Genomic DNA, 18758 nt, shown 5'->3' on the forward strand with positions numbered 1-18758 from the left:
CCGGCGGAGGTGAGCGGTTGTTCTCCTCTAAACGGGTTTTATAAACCTTTTGCCGGTGCCATACACAGGCAGTTGTTTTTTTTATATGTTGGAAAGCGTTAAAAGGGCGTCTTGAGGAAGTCTCAGTGGAAACTGATAGCTAGTTTTCACCAAGAAGACGCTGTAGCTCACGTTGCGGTTAGCTAGCCGCAGGTGTTAGCAGACAGCGCTTGTGTGCACGGCTAATTACATCTGTGAGAAGAAAACCTTTAGTTCATGATGTCAGTAGATGTGTTGTATCTTAGCATTTTATTTTTCTGTTATGTTACTTTCCGTTTGTTCGTGCTTAGATTGACACTCATGCAGTCTCCAGATGAAGGCCAGCCGTGGTGCCTCGGCCCGTCCTTGTGGAGCCTGATTGCTGAACATGTTCCTGGTCCAGAGCTGTCAAAGATCCGCACAGCACTGGGCTTCTCCCTGGTTGGCATGTACACAGAGGTATACGCTGAGGTGAGCCAGTTTGTCTTCTGTCAGAGTGTAGCCACATACAGCACAATCCTGAGCTGTTTCATCATTCATGTTCCTTCACACTTGGTGTTACATTACCTAAAAGAAAAAAGAAAAATCGAGATGTGTTGGCTTGTTGCTCAAAGGAACATGCCTGCCCAAACCATTTGCGGATGTTGGTTTAAAGTTTTGTAAGTAGGTTAGTTTGGCAACATGCACTCATCAGTTACAATTCCCAGGCTCCCTTATAAAAACTGAAATGTGGGTTAACTGGCACCATGCAGCAGTGAAGTCCAAATTTGTGCCAGACAGAGATCAATGTTTACTCAAGGCCAGCTAAACTCTAGGCCCCAAAGGCGAGGGTACGTAGCTCTGGTAAACTGACCTTACTAAAGTGCAGTCAAATTAGGGAAAAAAAAGCAAATACAGCCCACTAAATAGGTCAAGTCCAGGTCAGTACAGTTTGGGGAGACAAGAATTTTTGCGCTATCTAAATAAAAAGATAAATCACAGAAAAAACGTATCATTAAATGCAACTGAGGCTGCAGTTAATGTTTATTTTCCTTGTAAATTAATTTGTTGAAGTTATTTTTCTCCATTAATTGTTTGGTCCATAATATGTTAGAAAGCAGTAAAAAAAAATACCCTCAAGAGTTCCAAGAGCCTCAAATCCTTACATATATCAAAAGTCTTGTTTTTCTCACATAGTGCAGACAGCCCACATCTTGACCAAATCAAATGTCTCTTTCACTTCTGCCACCTTCTCTTTTTCCTGTTGTGTGTTTGCTCAGCATGTAAATCTCTCCATCTGTAGATGTTAACAGCTTTCTTGCTGCAGTGCAGTAATAGGTTAGAAAACTACTCGGACAGTTTGTCACAGCTTTCAAGCCATTCCATGTCACTTCATAGGAAGGCCATGTTACAACTACAAAAAATTTTAAAACTATTTTCACACTGTAACATGATTACCTCTCTCTACAAACACACACACACACACACACACACACAAAGTACATACCCTCCTGTTCTCAGGCATATTCAGTTGACTATTAAACAGTCATATCTTACTCCTTCAGAAATACTGGGTTTAAAGCACAATTTAAAGAAGTAGTGAAGCCAGAATTTTAACTTGCATATGGACACACTCCCCTCTGCATACACACACATGGCCACAGAAAGTTTAGTTAAGCTAAGCTTAGTGAGTCGGGGTCGGTATAACAGGGTTAAAGAGGCTAACCTTCAACTGTTGATAAGACCATTAGCAATACACATTCCTTGACTAAATGTGTGTGTGCATTTCTAAATCAATTAGAGGGAGCAAAAGTTTGTGCACGGGTGCGTTGCCATTGAGCACTGTACTGATATTTCTTCAGTGTATAGTGTGACTGAATGTAAAGAAATCCTTTGGCTGAGAGCATTGAGCAATTTCCAGGGGAAAAAGAACAAAGCACACAGTGCCTTATTCAACTCTCAGACGAGTGCACACAGTGTTATACATTCATTAAGCACTTTATTCAGCACCATACCTTTTGGATACTGGGTATGGCCTCCCTTTGTGCTAAAGCAGCCGTACATCTGGAGAACACAAGTTGTTGAAAGCATTCATTTCACATCCTGATCCATTTTGATATGATTGCATCATATAATTTTTGCTGATTTATAAATTGGCCATTCACTGACGCTGTAAATCTCCTCCTACGTCATCCCAAAAGTGTTCTACTCGATTCACATCTGGTGACTGAAGACACTTTAAATTCACCAAATCATTGTCATGTTCATGAAATCATTTTGAACTTTGCCTCATGACATGGTGCATTATCACAGCCAATAAATGGATAAACTGTTGTCACAATGTTGTTTCCATCCTTATAACTACCACACAATGGAGAGGTTTTTGTTTGTCTCACCATTCCGAGTAAACAGTCATGGAAAATCACAGAGATTACATTTTACCTCATTCCGATGTTTCACGCCAAAATTAACTGAATCTCCTGTGTTGCATCTGAATTATTTAATGCATTGTGTTGCTGCCAGATGGTTAACAGGCTGTACAACTGCATGAATAAGCAGGTGCCCAGGTGTTTCTAATACATTGGTCTGTCTCTTTTTTTTTCTTTCGCTGTCTGCCTATCTCCATGTCTATCTCTCCCTTTTTTTCTCTCCTCTGTCCCATGTAATGAATTCCATTCCTCAATAGCCTACTGTGAAAAGTAATAGTAAGCCATTCCTCAATATTACCATTCCTTCCTCCATCAAGGCCACCATTGTCTGTGGCAGTGAGATCAGAGGAATTATTAGCCTATCTTTAGTCTCCCTACAAGGACGATCTTTTATACCTCTGTTTAAGCGCTCATGTTTTCTATCTATGCTGAATAAAATGAGCTGTGTAAGTTAGATGTATTCTAAAACCCAATTCAAATAATTCACCATAACAGCTCCCAGTAGTAGTTTTTAAACTGACAGGATTCAGTGGTACTCCCTTAAAATAGCTGTTGAATGAGATCAACAGTCTCACATCAGAGGGAGGGGATAAGAAACAAGTCGATAGTCATTGGGCCTTGAATCCTGTAACATAAACACCTCAACACCAAAATACAGACAGGAAGCCAGTGAGAGTGAAAGGGGCTGTGCTTCTGTGTAGCCTATTATATGCTAAACGAGTGGTCAGCACACATTTAGACATGAAGAGCAGAGACAACATGCTCACTATCCCCCAGAGTGTTTTCCTTTGAAGTGAAGTTCTTGACTTGGATGATTGGCAGGCAACAGGTGATGCTTGGACTTGGATTTCTGCCCTAATTATTGTATGTAACTTTATGTGAAGTGCTAGTTCCTTCCATTCAGTAATGAGGTCTTCTTATGAGACAGGATGGCTTGCAGCAAACCAAAAATCATTTGTAATAAACATCACGATCTGAACACTTTACTTTGATGTGACTTTCTAAGACTTGAGATTTAACTTTGACTGTAGCTCAAACACTTGAGACCTGAGTTGACTTGAACTTGCAAAAAATTATTCACAAATGTCATCTTGAGATAAAGACAAGCTATAAAATGTTTTCATTAATAACAAACAGAGAAAGACTGCATCATAGTAGCTTATGTAAAAGTGATACTGTGTGTGTATATATATTCATTTATTTTTTCCCTTCTCTCTCTCTCTCTACACACACACACACATATATATATATATATATATATATATATATGCAGGTACATTACCTGCATTTCTGAGTATGTATTATTACACAGAAGGGCAATTGCTTTTTCACAGATCATACACAGATTTTGAAAGATTTTGAACTCACTTCTAGTAGAAGAAATGTCAGGCAGGCAGTCAGCAGAGTCCCTGAACAACAGATGTCTAGATCACAGCTTGCAACATACTGCCAGTGGACTGTCCACTTTGCTTGAAAGTAGTAGTTCACTTCATTTACTGATAAAATCGTGTGGTGCAGAATCATGGGCTGCCACCAGTGAATTTATCACCAGGTCTGTCAATGCAACACCAGCATTCTGCCATTTTTATTACTCATTCATTCCTCAGCCTCACTCCCTATCCTTTTGCTGTCGAGGGGGGGGCTGTACCCAATCCCAGCTGACACTGGGTGAGGGCATGGTACTCCCAGGAGAGGTCACTAGTCTGACAGATAGGGGCAAAAAAATTCTACTACTGGCAATTTAGTGTTAGCAGTTAACCTAACCAAGCCCTTGAATTGTACAAGGAAGCTGAAAACCCATGCAGGTACAAAGACAATGTGCACACTCCACTCAAAAACACCCCAGACAGCCAGAGGTTTTGAGTAGTGTTAAAAATGTGTTTAAACTCTGGCTTACCTCACTAACTGTGGTAAAATCTGCAGGCAGAGATGTGGCACCAGATGTGGCAGGAGAGCCAGCAAGGAGGGAACCATGGCAGCAGGGCATTGACCCCACTCCCACGTCAACAGTCATCCCCCTTGGCTGATCCCCCTGCAGTCAAAGAGCTGCTGAAAGCTGAGGTCAAAATGTTACTAGAGACTCTTAGGGAAAGAGTCAGCAGAGGGGGAAGGTAGGTACATGATTCCCACACTTAAATCTACTGCACTGTACAATAGACGTTAACTGTAGAAACGAGAATAGCTTGGCTAACTGAGTAATGAGTGATAATTTATTTCTACTTATAAAGTGGCAACAATAATGTCAGTAGTAATAATAGTGCTTTAATAGAATTGTCCAAACAATAAAATAGAGGCCACATGCAACACACAGCATTATTGTACTACTTCTACCCATTTTACCCTGCACTATATTACATTCTCAAAAATGTCCATGTCTCTCAGCCATTAATTAGACTTGATGACAGCTGACAAATTAGCAGGTAGTGGAATTTACGAGCAAGGAATATTTACTTATATTAACTTTCCTAACAGTGTTCGACAGCTGGTCTCCATGAGGCAGTTTGCTATCAGATATATAAGCAGCCATTAGAGTAGACATTTGCATGATTTATTTCCCAGGTATTCAATAAATGCAAATTTTCTCTTAATTTAATTTATCTGCCTGAGAGAATTTTCAGTGCTCTGAATTCAACCCTGCACAACCACAACACTTTTCTATGGCCTTTTCACAAGCCAGTAGGTGGGATGGGCAACTGGGTTATGACCCTGCTTTAACACTATGTCATTTTTGCTGGGACAAAACACACCATAAACCGTTGCATTGTGTTCCCATGTCAATTACAAATGGGATAGTAAAGCAGTATAACAAAGGTTCTTGGCGTAGGGAAACTGCAAACTGATTTGGAACTGAGGGACAATAGGACAATTATAGGAGAGAGAGACGTGCGTTTATTCCACAAAAGATGCCAACCATCACAAGCCCAGATTTTTAAGTCACTGACAGCTTTATTCTATTAAAGATATTTTTTAACAATGAGTGTGCAGCCGAGCACTTGTCTCAAAATTGTAAAAATGTGCATGTGCAAAAGTTTAAAGTAAGACAGACTTTATTTTGACTGTTGCACACAGGCTGACCAGCAATGATGCCATGGCACATTGTATCTTGACTTTATGAAGCACAGTCATCAGGGAGTTATAAGCTCCCCGAGTGGTGGTAATAAAACACTCTAATTGCTGTTTGGATTTTAAATCTACAGCTAATAATAGAGCTTAGGTCAGAGATGAGCTTGTCGCAATTTGCAGCTTAATGGCCTCTATTAATATATTCTGAAGAATGTCAAAAAGACTGTTGGTAGTATAATATCAGTTAGTAACACTAACACATCCATGCATTACAATTGAATAGTGATCAATAGTATCAAATTGGTACATATAAGTGTGTGAAAGTCTGCAAATTAATGAGTTTGTAACTATCCTAGCAACTAACTCACTGCTGCCAGGAATGTTGCACGTCACTGCTCTCATTTTGCAGAGGCCTTTTTGCAGAAGAGCAACACAAGATGGATTGTTCTGTTTTGTGACAAGGCATTTACTGCCTGTCAATTTGTCACACTGCTTTTTATTGTGATTTTCTTTTTCTCTTCTTGCTGTTAAGCTAAACTCTGCAGTGTTTCGTTTTTGTTTGTTTTATTTTATTTGTGTGTGCTCACTATTCCCAGTCCACTATTTGGCACCATTTGTAATCACAGACGTGTCTCATGTTGACCTGTTTTGCAGAATATAAATGCATTTTGCATAAATTTGCGTAAAGATTTGATGCAATGTCAGTAATACTGTATTTGGTCATAAACCAAAGTATTAGACAAAAAAATTTATCTGATGAGTCTAATAGACAAGATAACACAATTAATGTAAGACAAATGCCCGTATGGAATATGATGACATTAAATCATATTAAATTTAACTTTTCTCTCAAACCTTCAATTATAAAACTCATGGAGGCTCTACAGGGAAAGCTGGTCATTTACCAGAGTTATGAAACACCCTCTGGGCCCTGTCAGTGTCTTTTCAAAATTTGCAAAAAGCCTCTAGCATGCACTGTCAGCACCACTACCATTAATAGTTGCCACGGTTAACTCCAAAATTTGAGGCTTCCTGCTGTGTAATGTTACACTGGTGCTTGTCATGACAGCAGTTGACAGGGATTCATTTAATAATCTTACAGGGTTCCTTTTAAGTCTGGACAGGCCTGATGTTTAAGCTGACAATCCAATATCCATAAGGCTACCGGTCTGAAGCTCATAGCAGCACTGTGTCATATTAAAGTGCCAGCGAGCCAGACATGAACTGAAACCAAACTTGCTCACACATCACAAGTCACTTTTAAAGTGCTCTGGCGTAGATGCAAATAGATTACAACAAGTCCCTTTCAGAAGGAGAAATTGGGGCCTTTGTTATTGACTCAAATGGAATAATGCCAAAAAAGTATTGGTGCCACACAGGCTGTGCCAGTGCAAATCACTTTTTCTCTTTGAAGTTAGCTTTGGAATATTTCTTGAGCTTGATGCAAGGCACTGCTTGTGTGTGTGTGTGTGTGTGTGTGTGTGTGTGTGTGTGTGTGTGTGTGTGTGTGTGTGTGTGTGTGTGTGTGTGTGTGTGTGTGTGTGTGTGTGTGTGTGTGTGTGTGTGTGTATGCATTTCTGTGAGTTTAGTCTTTGATTGTTCAGTTAAGCTAAGTCCATAGTGTATATCAGCTGAATGGCTTTCAGGACCAAAACAGAGCACCCTTCCCTACAATGGTGCTTTCACTTAATAATGTTCCTCAACCCGATGTTTGTCAGTTTACCTCAATTTAATATGCTTTGTTGGCATGGAAATTTAGAAAACATTGCCAAAGCATCAATAAAGACCAGAACATTTCTCTCTGCTATACCCTCCATTAGAAATTATTATTTGTGTGTGTGTGCGTGCTTGCATTATTTTGAATCTAATTTACCAGAACTGTAAACCAAGAACACTTTCCTGTAATTGCAACAAATGCCTAATGCTACTAATGCTGCTGATTTGTGTGCCGCAGCTGAGTGCTGAGGAGAGCAACAATAGGTCTTGTCCCCAAACCAGATTTTTCCTGTGTTTTGACCCATTTAATTGAGGGTGTGGGTGGATGTATGGAAGGCTGTGTATCTTGTAAAAGTCGACTGATTTATCTTTTTGGATTCTTCTTGTGTGGTCCTGATGCCCCAGTCATTCACACAAACCACCCACCCACCCAATCACCCACCTCCATGTTATTGCCTAAGTGCAAGGACCCTCTTACTTGTATTTTCACAGCTCATACACCTTCCTACACATTCCCACATCAGTAGATGTTGTTTTGTCCCAGAGTTTATACTATCCACATCTTTTTGAGTTCAGCTCTGTTACTGTGCTTACTGTGAAGGTTGTTTCTCTTTGACACGAGAGAGCTAATAAAATGCTGTGTGGCTTTTAATGAACTTAAAGCCCCAACGCATTATCTTGCATAGAACAAGAGGGTGAACTGAACAAGCTCTGTTCAGTTATTTCAATGTAGTGTGACAAGTTCATAATGAGTACAAATATGTACGAAAATATGAAAGTAGTACATGTTAGGTAACATAAATGATAAAATAAGGGCAATAAAACACAAGTTCAGCAAGTTCAGTAGAAAACTCTATACATGATGCTGAATGCCTCTGCAGATACAGTTAACGGACCTTTTATTAAGATTTAGTCTTGCACTGTTCTTGCTGTAGAGATGGTGAGGAGGTCCTGTCTCAGTACAAGCCTGAGACTGTAAAATATGCTCTCAATCACCTGGACAGCTGTTACAATACCCATACCAACCCTGAAGATACTGATTGTAATGAAAACAGGTCAGTAACACCAGTAAAGAAAAACCCTAATATTTTGCTAACACGATATAATGCTTTTCATCATTGATAGCATCTCTGCAAAAGTTTACATGTTTCTTACTTTGTCTCTTCTCCTTCACACCAAGCTCTCATTGTTCCATCAAGTCAAACGTTGAAGATGAATTTGAGGCAGTAAGAGACAAGCTGAATGTCACTGACATTGATTTAGTGGTGGACCGCCTCAAGTAAGTTGACTTAACAATAGTTTCCCAATCCTTTTGGCTTGTGAGCCATTAAGAAAAAAACTGTGACTTTGTCACTAGTTATGTGTTATGAGTTGTGAAGCGTTCAGTCAGGGATTATTGATGTATTGATAGAGAAGTGATTTTAGAAGACAAGTCAATGTGAGAGAAATGTCAGCGTAAATGAAAAATAGCTCAGCACCAGCTAACAGCGCACAGGCACAGTGGGACACTAGCTGATAAATATGTTTTTACAGATTTAACAAATTTTTTACCTCAGGAGTTGGTGGAGACCAAAATCAGAACTAAAGGAGACTTTAACATCATATTTCTATTTCCAAATGAAGGACAGTACTTTTATGTGTAAATGAGGTACTTGATAATAAGTTCGCCATGTCAGATTGACATGAATATGTTTGGCCTCGTGTGCACAAAAACACAATAAATGTTTTCATAGTTTCTAGTCATCCTATGGCCACACAAACCTTTTTTGAAGGGTATAGTGCCATAAGTTAAGAACCAATGTCACTAACACTCATGTCGTTCTAACATCAACATAGAAATTAACATGACTACTACACCATGTGAGATGTATAATACTGCCCAGTGGGGACACACTCACATGTGTTATATGAGTAAGTCTGAGCCCCTCTTTCCCCTTAGGTTCCCCTCAGCTCTGCCCTGCCTTCTTCCTACTCTATCCCTCCTTTCCTTCCTCTGCATCCCTTGCTTTGAGGCCCACAGAGCAATCCAGCCACTGGGACTACCTTGGAAAAAGACCTCCCTCTCTCCCTCTCCCTCCCTCTTAGTCTTTGTCTTCCTCTCTCTCCCATTTCCTGACTCAACCAGAACAATAAGGCCCATTGTCAGAAAATGGATCCCAGACAGGACCACAGCAGGCAGAAGATTCTTTTTCATTTGTGGAAGGGAATAGTCTACTATGGTTATGTAACCAAAGAAGGAGAAAGTGTAGGGGAGAGAGGGAGGTAAGAGAAAAATAGGACACTGTTTCCTCAGTTACATATAAAATCTACAGAGGATAAACCCTGAGTCGATGCCAATTCTACCTTGTTGTCATAGCCTCAGTTGTGGGTTTGGATTTTCGTCTTTATCTTATAAATCTCCTGTCGTGTGGCTTTACAGCATTTTGAATGTGATTCAATGGAGTATGGCCAACTGAATCACAGATTCAACCACTGTAATGCAAAACTAATTTCACATGATTAATATGGGTTCAAATCACTCGTGGAAAAATAAAAAAATTAAGATATTAAATGTCAAATATGCAAATACCTTTTAATGCATTCAGACAAACAAATTCATTTTAAAATGTATTTGAACAGTAAACAGTATTTAACCAAGGTGCTGGCTGCATGTGTCTGTGGTGACAGTCACACACATAGTTTCCATTGTGACCTAGATTTTAGTTTTGGTCTCAACAGCGTTTTTTAATGACTTCTGTCTGCTCATCTAGGTCCGTCTTTATTGAGGAGACTGAAGTCCTTAACGGGATGGTAAAGCAATTCAAGGTAAGCGCATCATGGAAAACAGCTACCCTCAGTCTTCTGTATTTCAGATAACATAACAATAGTCATCTAAAGCCTAAATTATTCCTAATTATTTATGAGAAACAAAGCTAAAAGTTGATTATGTACAGAATCCATGCCATCATCCTCACTTATGAGGCTATCCATCTACTTGGAATCCTGGACACCCTATTCCTTTAAAATTATATATACACATATGATTTTTCTACTAATAACTCTTAAATTACGATTTGACCCTCACATTTCCCTAAAACTATATAAAAAAACATAGGTACAACTCATAACAAAAGAAAATTCCTTCACTGTGCAACAGTGAAGGAATTTTCATCCGTATCAATTGCTTCCATTCCATCCGTAATATAGATTATAATATATGAAGTATGATATATCTAATACTTAAGTCACAAATCAGCTTTTCCCCCATTTGTATCGGTCTTTAGTTTCCCGTAGGTAGATCTACAAACTTTCTATTGGCACTGAAACCCTGCCAAGGCATCCATTTGCTCACACACACACACAAACATAAACTTGCTCTCACACACAGGAAGCCTGCAAGGGCTCAGTCTAAGCTTGTTTTTCCATCTGTCTGGCCAAGAAATTTGCAGTGCTGAGTAAGATCTATCTTCTTCCAATCGCCTAAATGGATTTCTACGTACACACACATGCGATGAAACAGATGAAACACACACACAAACAAAGAAATATGTATACAGTATACATGCATGCATGCCTACAATCTGTCTACACTGTGATGCTTGTCTGGTATTATGAGAGAACCAGAGGGTGAGTTAGAGGCCAGATGTGTGAGTTATCTTTCTGTGCCCCTCTATGTGTGAGTTTTTGTGTGACTGTCTGGACGTGTTCCATTACCAGTCCTCAAGGAAACAAAAATGTACATCACTACACCTCAAAAGTCTATATTTTGTATCAGGGGGGAAAAGAAGTGTTTTTCCAACCTTGTTCCAACCTCTTGTGAAGAAACTGTCTCATCAAGCAAATGGTTACGGTCTGCTGTGTGAACAGGAAATATGTCTCAGATCTCAGGGGGTGATGATAACCTTAACCTGTGCTCTGATGTCATGAGCCTTTTTGTAGACCACCTGGAGTTGCTCCATGGTGGATGAAGCTGATGGTTTGAGAGGCATCATTTCCACACTGGCTTTGAAAACTAGATTTCTTTTGGTAACTGAAATAAAATGTTTGACAAGAACTTCAGTGAAGAACTGGAAATGAAGGGGTGAAGTCTGTAACTAAAATGAATTGACAATGAATGTCAACATCTGTTTTGTGTTTTTCAAGGCCTGTCATAATTAGCCACATATTTTACATTTTTTGCTGTTTTTGAAGGTAATTAATTGTGAAAGGAGAAGAATAAGTGTTAAATGTCACAAATGATTACATCACTATGCTGTGTCAAGAACGTGTCTGACGCAGCTGAGACGGCTGTGGATTTAGTGTTAATCCAAGCTCCTTTTTGTTTTTCTCTAACGGTTATGAGCTGGAGTCAATAAGTCTTCCGGAGGTTTATACAGTTCTGATTAAATTCTTTCCTTTTTCAGCTTTGTGTAGCAGGCAGTCAGTTGCTCCTGTAATGATTCATTGTCTATGATCAGGAGAGAGGTTCAATGGACATGAACTGTTGTTTAAAATGTTTATTAAGTCTTAGGTTTCCTTCCCCCCACAGGCTGAGGAAACTATGTTGATACCATTTTCAAATACCCTGATACTTAGTAAAAGCTCCAAATCCTAAAGTCACAGTAACGTCTCTTCATCACCATCTATTCTAGGCACAATGTTGTGCCTACTCCCAAATTACGGTAACCTCAAATAATTTATCATTAAGGTCAATTGGAGTCCAGTGTTTGAGATGGGACGTGATTCCACTCAGCCTAAATGACCCAGACACCACAGTACGCTCCGTCTTATTTCAGTGTCCTTGCTTTTATCTTTTTCTGTATAATTCTGTATTTGTAAAATGATTAAAACTCATATCTGAAGGCAAATGTTATTCTGTTTATGTTGTATAATCAGCTTTCCAGTCTCAGTGATGGAAGATGACAACTTTCCTCAAGTTTTGACGGACATGCATTCAAAATACTATTTAACTGAAATGCATTCACAATTGCAACAATTTATGTAAAGTGATATGTCTGCAAAGGAAAGCTATTGAATAAACCATCTTTTACTATCAAGATGGTAACTCTTGTGTAGCTCGTAGTTTTGTTTTTAGCATGCTTTCAGTGTAAATTAGAGCCATCACCTAAGATGGCTAAAGGATAGCACCATCAATAACTGCTTACAGCTGGATTGGAGTAAAAGAGGTGATCGTTTTTTGTTTAGTTTTTTCTATTTTTCTATATATGTTTTTTTCATCAACTGAGGGAAATGGTTTGTATTTGCTCTGTTGCGGTTGGATTAGGACAAATAAACTGAGGAGCATATATGAATAAGGACATGTAAGCTCTTCAAAAATATTAGCAAGTCAGCACCATGGTAATGGGTTCAAACCCCACATGGACAACAAACCCATTTTTGGCCATGTGTATGCTTTATAGCTGTTTGGGATTTCAGTCACTCCACTGTCAGCAACACCAAATATAATTCTTCTGCAGCTCTGAGAAAGAGCACTCAGGTTTGGGTTTGAAACCCACTGGGAAAATAGACCAAAAATATGTTTTAACTGTCAGTCTCCAGGCCCCTGGGTATGTTTGGCTTTGTGTCTGCTCAAGCATTTTGATTGTGTAATGCACTATATAGTCTGTGGTTACTATAAAGACTCTCCATTAGCGTTTGTGATTGTGTAAAATGAGGAGAGGAAACTGCCAATCATTTGTAACACACAAAGACATATAGACACGCTTTTCAATCGAGTCTTTGGTTTTGTGAGCTATGGAAACACACACACACACACACACATGAACATACACAGAGTGCTATGGTTTTCATTGGTCTGGATATTGATGTTGGAGGCCAAATTATGATGGAACACTGCTGCTCAATCGTTTAGTGGTCACACACACACACATACAGACACATTCCTTTCCTCTGTCTCCCCTCTGTTTCTTGTATCTGTTTCCTTCTTCTAATTCTTGATTTACATATGCACTCTAGATGCATTCATGATTATGATTAACATAAACTCTTTCTGTCATTTGCAGAGAAGAATCAAACAACAGTGGAGGAGTCAATGTGAACCTGTTAATTCAGAACCTACACTTTCAGGTGAGTTCAGAATCCCACATTTTGATGTTTGCTACCATCTGGTGGCCAAGTATTGTTCCCTACGTGGTGCCTTAGGATATTTGTATCTCCTTTGTGTGTAAATTAATCTTAAATTCAGTGAGTAAATTCACTGATGAAATGCGATTGCTGATAGTTTTACTCACCCTCCATTAGCTGGTAAAACTCATTCTAAAACATTTACTGTTTTCACTTTTGTTACTTTTCACTTTTCAACAAATAGTGCTGGCTTTTCCACCTATCGTAGAAATATATAATAGCATTCATTAATTACTCCTCACATAGACGGTTTCAATATTATTGTTTGGGTTAGTTTTTTTTTTTTTTTTTAAATCTCAGTTCCATTGTGTCTTTCTGTGTGTAGAGTTGAAAGGACTAAGAGAGACCATACAAATGGACTTGGAGCTTTACCCCTCTTCACTTGTCACTTCACCTCCTGCCTCACCTCCTCTTCCTGTGAAGGAACTGAAAAGCAGGTTCAGGTTTGTATATTTTCTCACTCCTATAACTTTGCAAAAGGCTGTATTTAACAATAATAACTTTTATTTGAATGGATCTTCTTTTATTTTCAGAATATGCAATCACATAAAATGCATAAAAATGTTTATAGCTGTAGATATAATTTTATGTTGTGTCAAGGTGATATCAAATCAAATTCAAATTCTTGTGATGTTTGTAATCTGATCTATCAACACAAGCAAACAAAAAACTTGATAAAGCAACTTAGGTAGCTGCTACAGTACCACCACCAGTGGTGGCTAGAGACACAGAGGACAGGATATCACATGCTTGAATTTGATTTTAAATATTTTTTTTTTTTTTTTTTTGGATTACTAGAGGCACTGCCCTCAAATTCAACTGCTTCAATATTACTTCCTTCAAATTCAACTGTTTGCTTGTGCCCTCTAATTCCATTCAAGCTCTCTGGATTTTAATTTTAATGTTGGTGTGTTGCTGCTGATTAATAAAACATTACCTCAATACAGATGAAAAAAAAACATTCATATTCTGATTCTTCTCCTTCAGACTGACAGCCGGACAAAATGACTCGGCTGTGATTCCACAAGCTTTAAATACCACATCAGTCCTCAGACCGCATCCACCTTCTCTTCTGTGTCATTCTAAACCCAGACCACCATCTGGGCCACGTCCCACTCAGACCCCAGGATCTGTCAGACCACATCACACTTCCTCATCATCCAAGACTTGTGGCCATCATAGAAGCTTATTAGCCTCCATTAAGTCAAGTGAAACATCTTCCTGCAACAAGATCCCTACTTCCAGGCATGTGAGCGACCACATCATCACTGGCCAGATAAAGCTGAAGAATGAACACCTCTGCATTCTTTCCCCTGAGCAAGGAAATACCAGTGTCAACTGCAGGCCGTCAACACCTGGTGCTGGTTTCCAAATGAGGACTCAAAGAGGCTCACCCGTCCATGAAGCCCATCAGTCATCCCATCATAGTATTCACAGTCTGAGCAGAGAATGTCATTTGTCACCACAGAGGGAGAGAGAAAGCAGCTCTGACTGGAGGTCAGGAAACATCAATAGTACCTCACCCACTCCAAGTCTCAGCCCTCGCAGTGATGCAGACAGTTACAGCAACACCATTACTGATCTTAGGGAATTGACAACTGGGAAGACAAAGACATCAAATGGGCAAAGTACCTGCAGCACTGAGAGTTTTAGTTCTTCAGTTATGTCTGAAGCTAGGAGCACTTCTTCAAAAATTGGTGACAGCAGGAGCAACAGTCAAACTGATAGAAATAAAAATGATCATCTTGAGAAGAATTTCCTCCAAAAGGAAATCTCTATTAGCCACTGTGTGACAGATCCCCCCTCAAATCATTCAGAAAACAGTGGTGAACAGGTACAGGCCCAGTCTCCACAGCCAGCGTCCCCACAGTTCAATAAACAGTTCTTTATGTCTCCCCAAAGAACACATGGAGGTGCTATAAGTCAGCCAAAAAGTATCCAAGAGAAACCAACTGAGTTTATCAGTAAGTTTTATCAGCCTGTGCCTCCATCGAGAGTGTCGACATGACGTCTAACCCACCAGATTAACTAAAAAAGATTTGGGCATTGTCTTTTATAGATATACATTTGGGAGCATGATGAATTGGTGCTGGTTGCTCATATTTTTCACTCAGTGTGTATGGAGAAAAAGAAATGAAATCACTTCACAGCTACACTGGGTCCTTCTTCTACTATGCACACATTTTAGTACAAGAATTCTGGATTTCCAATAAGGAATTTCCATAAGGACAAAGATCTGAGTCCTTTGAATTGCATGAATTACCTGAATATACGAAACAATGTAAGTTTGTCTTATCAACACAGTGATAACAATGCAGAATACAGTAAACATTTCAAAGTAGACATTTTGCAGCTAACTGAAAACCAGAGGTGCAGCTAACTCTGCATTCATTTTCAAATATCTGCTCTGAATAAAATCTACGCCAGGATCTTGAAGGAAAGTTTTTATTCCCACTGCTTTGTTTCTTACTATGGGATGTCCAAACATTTTCTGTAAACGGGGCTTAAAGTCTACTGAAAATGTGAAAGTGGATATTTGAAATTTGGTCCATAACACGTATTTTAAAAACGTGGATATATTTTAAACGGCAGAGGAACACTTTAAATGTCTTTAGCAGAGATACTGTTTTGCATTCATAATTGTAATTCTGGTTTCTCTGCTCACACATTGAGATGTGATTGGTTGTTTTAAGATTTTTGCCCGCGTTCTTTTCATGTTTTCACATTATTTATAACGATGTAGACAATTTCAAAAGTTGTGAACTTTTATTTAATGCTTTTGCGGTATTAAATTGAAACTTGCGCCCCTTGTTTGTCTCTAGAGTACGTAGAAATAAAGTATCAAAAAGGGCACAGCCTTTCTTTAAGTCTGACCTTTATATCAATGATATCACACTGAGGGCTGATAAGAGTCACATATTAAACCGGAAGAGTCACCTGTGTGATATTATTAGTAGTTTGTAATGAGAGACTCAGCAGCCAATAATAAACAGCCATTTCTCCCCTACGTCATGATTACGGTAACAGGAAACGAAATACTCCCCTTCAACTTAAAATAACTTGTATTGGAAAGAAAGTAGATAAATAACTGATTTACCCACGATATTAAATGCTCATATAAGAGATATCCAAGAAGATGTAAATCGTTCCCAGTACTGCACGTTTGTACGCGTTTAGTCGTGAGTGAACCTGGAAAATGCCCCTGGGTGTCTTTTACTTTGTCGGCTGTAGCCGGAAGGGATTTTAATGTTCTTGGTTAAATATGAGCTTTACTCTCACTGGAGCTGAGCTGCTGACGCTGCAGGTTTCAATGGGCACAGAGGAAACACAGACAGCAGGTTGGTGTCACTGTGTTCACCTACTGAAGCAGTTTCTGTTTGTTTGTTGTGTTTTTCTGTGATCTCTAAGTGCTGACGTTCGCCCGAAAGTTCAGCTGAACTGCTCGGCGCTAACTCAACAGGTAGTTCAATGTGAAGCCTGTCGACGTTATTGCCAGCTGGAATATGAATTAGTGAAATGCTTTGAAATGACTTAATTACTTGAGGGAAGTTTCTGTTATAACCCGAACCGATCCTGAAATAACCATGTGGCCTGAATAATGGCAGACTGCAGGCAGGCAGCCAGTGCCCGCCTTTCCTGCAAAACCTGCAAAACGTGAATGCAGCACATTCACATTCCGTCCAAACTTCTTCAGTATCGTGTGTGTGTGTGTGTGTGTGTGTGTGTGTGTGTGTGTGTGTGTGTGTGTGTGTGTGTGTGTGTGTGTGTGTGTGTGTGTGTGTGTGTGTGAGAGAGAATAACACACTGCTGGCTTGGGTATATTTAAATTTATCTTTGCACGAAGTACATATTTCTAGGTTGATGATTAATTTGGTTTGCACTGACATTAAATCAGACCATACTTAATGGGATCAGTTGATTTGTTGTATTTATGAATCATAGTAACCAAACTGCTTGCTCTGCTGTTGTATGTCCTCTCACTATAGAGATGTGGTGGGTGTTGTGGATTCTCATTGCATTGCTGGCTCTCTTCTGCATACTGGATGTGTGGTACTTCCTGCGGGCAGCGGGGGTGGTCCTCCGGGCCTGGTTCCAGCCTCCAGTCTTCGACATCACAGCAGAGCAGGTCGTAACAGGCCGGGTCACTCCCCGTGATATCGACATGTGCCATATGAACAATGCCCGTTACCTCCGGGAGTGTGACTTTGCCCGCTTTTCTCTGTACACACGTAACGGTGTCTTCAAGGCTCTGCGAGCTCTTGGAGCTTCAATGGTTGTGGGGGCCACAACCATTCGTTACAGAAGAGCACTGTGCATAGGTGAGGGTTATGAGCTGCGGAGCCGGATTGTTACGTGGGACGACAAGGCCTTTTTCCTGGAGCAGAGATTTGTGTCAACAAAAGACGGTTTGGTGTGTGCCGTCATGTACTGCAAGCAAAGTGTCATCCGTGGCAGCCCAGATAAAATCATGCAGCACCTGTGTAAAAGGAAGGTAAGACAGGAAAATTCTGTACAAATACATGTTGCACATTTTTAATGGCTTAATAAATCCTTTTTTATTTTTTTTTTTTTGTGTACAATTCACTTGTGAACTGAAGGTCTACTCCTTGCAGGTGGAGTGCCCTGAGTTTCCAGAGGACCTTCAGCACTGGATTAACTTCATCTCTGCCAGTAGCCAGGCCCTCAGGACAGAGAGTGGACTGGAGGAAAAGAACAAATGAGCAGTTACTTGGACAGCTATTAACTTTTTGTGAGCCAGTTAGTCCACCGTCACTGGCGACATTTGTCTTCTGTGGGCTGCTGGAAATCCACTGAACACATTTGTGCCTTCTTTACTCCATTCAACATTCGGCAACATACCTCACTGTTCTGAGTGGCTGCTAAGAGCCATGAAAATTAACGCTCCTTTCATTGAAAACTGTGAAAAAGACATGGGATACAGCCGCAAAGTCAATGGTTGTTGCCCCGTATCAGAAGACAATGCAGTGCAAAAGATGTGACTGTGTAAAAATATTCTTAAAAAACAGAAAAAGAGGTACTGTTTAAATAAAACAAAGTGTTCATTTTTACTTGACAGAATAACATCAAGTCTGTGCTGTGATTCTGTCGAACTTGTTCAGCCATTCACATTTTGTCCAAATCTCTTCAAGTATCCTGAGACGTAGAGACACAGTGGGATGTAGTTTAACTTCCTCCAAGGGTGGTGATGTAAGAAAAGAATACAGAGCTGGTTATGATGGGCTTTCAAGTGAGCATAACAAGTCCACGAGGAAATTATTAATTTGGTTAATTAATTAAAACAATATTGTCAGCAGAAGAGTGGTCCATAATGCTACATTGGGAACACACAGTAGACACATGTGCCATAGAGGGAAAAGTTTTGTGAAAGAAGCAGACTGACCCAGAGTGTAAATGCATGTATAAAACCCAACTATTACTGTATTACTGTGC

General features: G+C 39.7%; 2 protein-coding genes across 2 annotated transcripts; both read left to right on the top strand.

Annotated features, from left to right (window-relative positions):
* The first annotated feature begins 339 nt into the window (after positions 1 to 339).
* ccdc24 (coiled-coil domain containing 24) lies at positions 340 to 15330 on the top strand. The gene is made up of 10 exons (XM_029524835.1): positions 340 to 489; positions 4350 to 4537; positions 8141 to 8260; positions 8386 to 8484; positions 9145 to 9226; positions 9331 to 9467; positions 9956 to 10010; positions 13187 to 13250; positions 13633 to 13750; positions 14295 to 15330. Exons 1-10 carry the CDS (start codon positions 340 to 342, stop codon positions 15313 to 15315), a joined length of 2034 nt encoding a protein of 677 aa, XP_029380695.1. The 3' UTR covers positions 15316 to 15330.
* A 1249-nt stretch (positions 15331 to 16579) lies between these two features.
* Positions 16580 to 18391, top strand: LOC115058010 (protein THEM6-like). The gene is made up of 3 exons (XM_029525291.1): positions 16580 to 16645; positions 17294 to 17799; positions 17921 to 18391. The coding sequence occupies exons 1-3, from the start codon at positions 16618 to 16620 to the stop codon at positions 18026 to 18028; spliced, it is 642 nt and encodes a 213-aa protein (XP_029381151.1). The 5' UTR covers positions 16580 to 16617; the 3' UTR covers positions 18029 to 18391.
* The last annotated feature ends 367 nt before the right edge of the window (positions 18392 to 18758 follow it).

This window comes from Echeneis naucrates, chromosome 17 (assembly GCF_900963305.1).
Source record: "Echeneis naucrates chromosome 17, fEcheNa1.1, whole genome shotgun sequence".
In the NCBI taxonomy this organism is placed as follows: domain Eukaryota; kingdom Metazoa; phylum Chordata; class Actinopteri; order Carangiformes; family Echeneidae; genus Echeneis; species Echeneis naucrates.

Coding starts and splice junctions, on each gene's coding strand:
- ccdc24 (XM_029524835.1), top strand. CDS start 340: ATGCAGTCTCCAGATGAAGGCCAGCCGTGGTGCCTCGGCCCGTCCTTG. Junction 8,261..8,385: donor ACTGATTGTAATGAAAACAG/GTCAGTAACACC, acceptor CTTCACACCAAG/CTCTCATTGTTCCATCAAGT. Junction 9,227..9,330: donor CTTGCTTTGAGGCCCACAGA/GCAATCCAGCCA, acceptor TGACTCAACCAG/AACAATAAGGCCCATTGTCA.
- LOC115058010 (XM_029525291.1), top strand. CDS start 16,618: ATGGGCACAGAGGAAACACAGACAGCAG. Junction 16,646..17,293: donor AGAGGAAACACAGACAGCAG/GTTGGTGTCACT, acceptor CTCTCACTATAG/AGATGTGGTGGGTGTTGTGG. Junction 17,800..17,920: donor AGCACCTGTGTAAAAGGAAG/GTAAGACAGGAA, acceptor TACTCCTTGCAG/GTGGAGTGCCCTGAGTTTCC.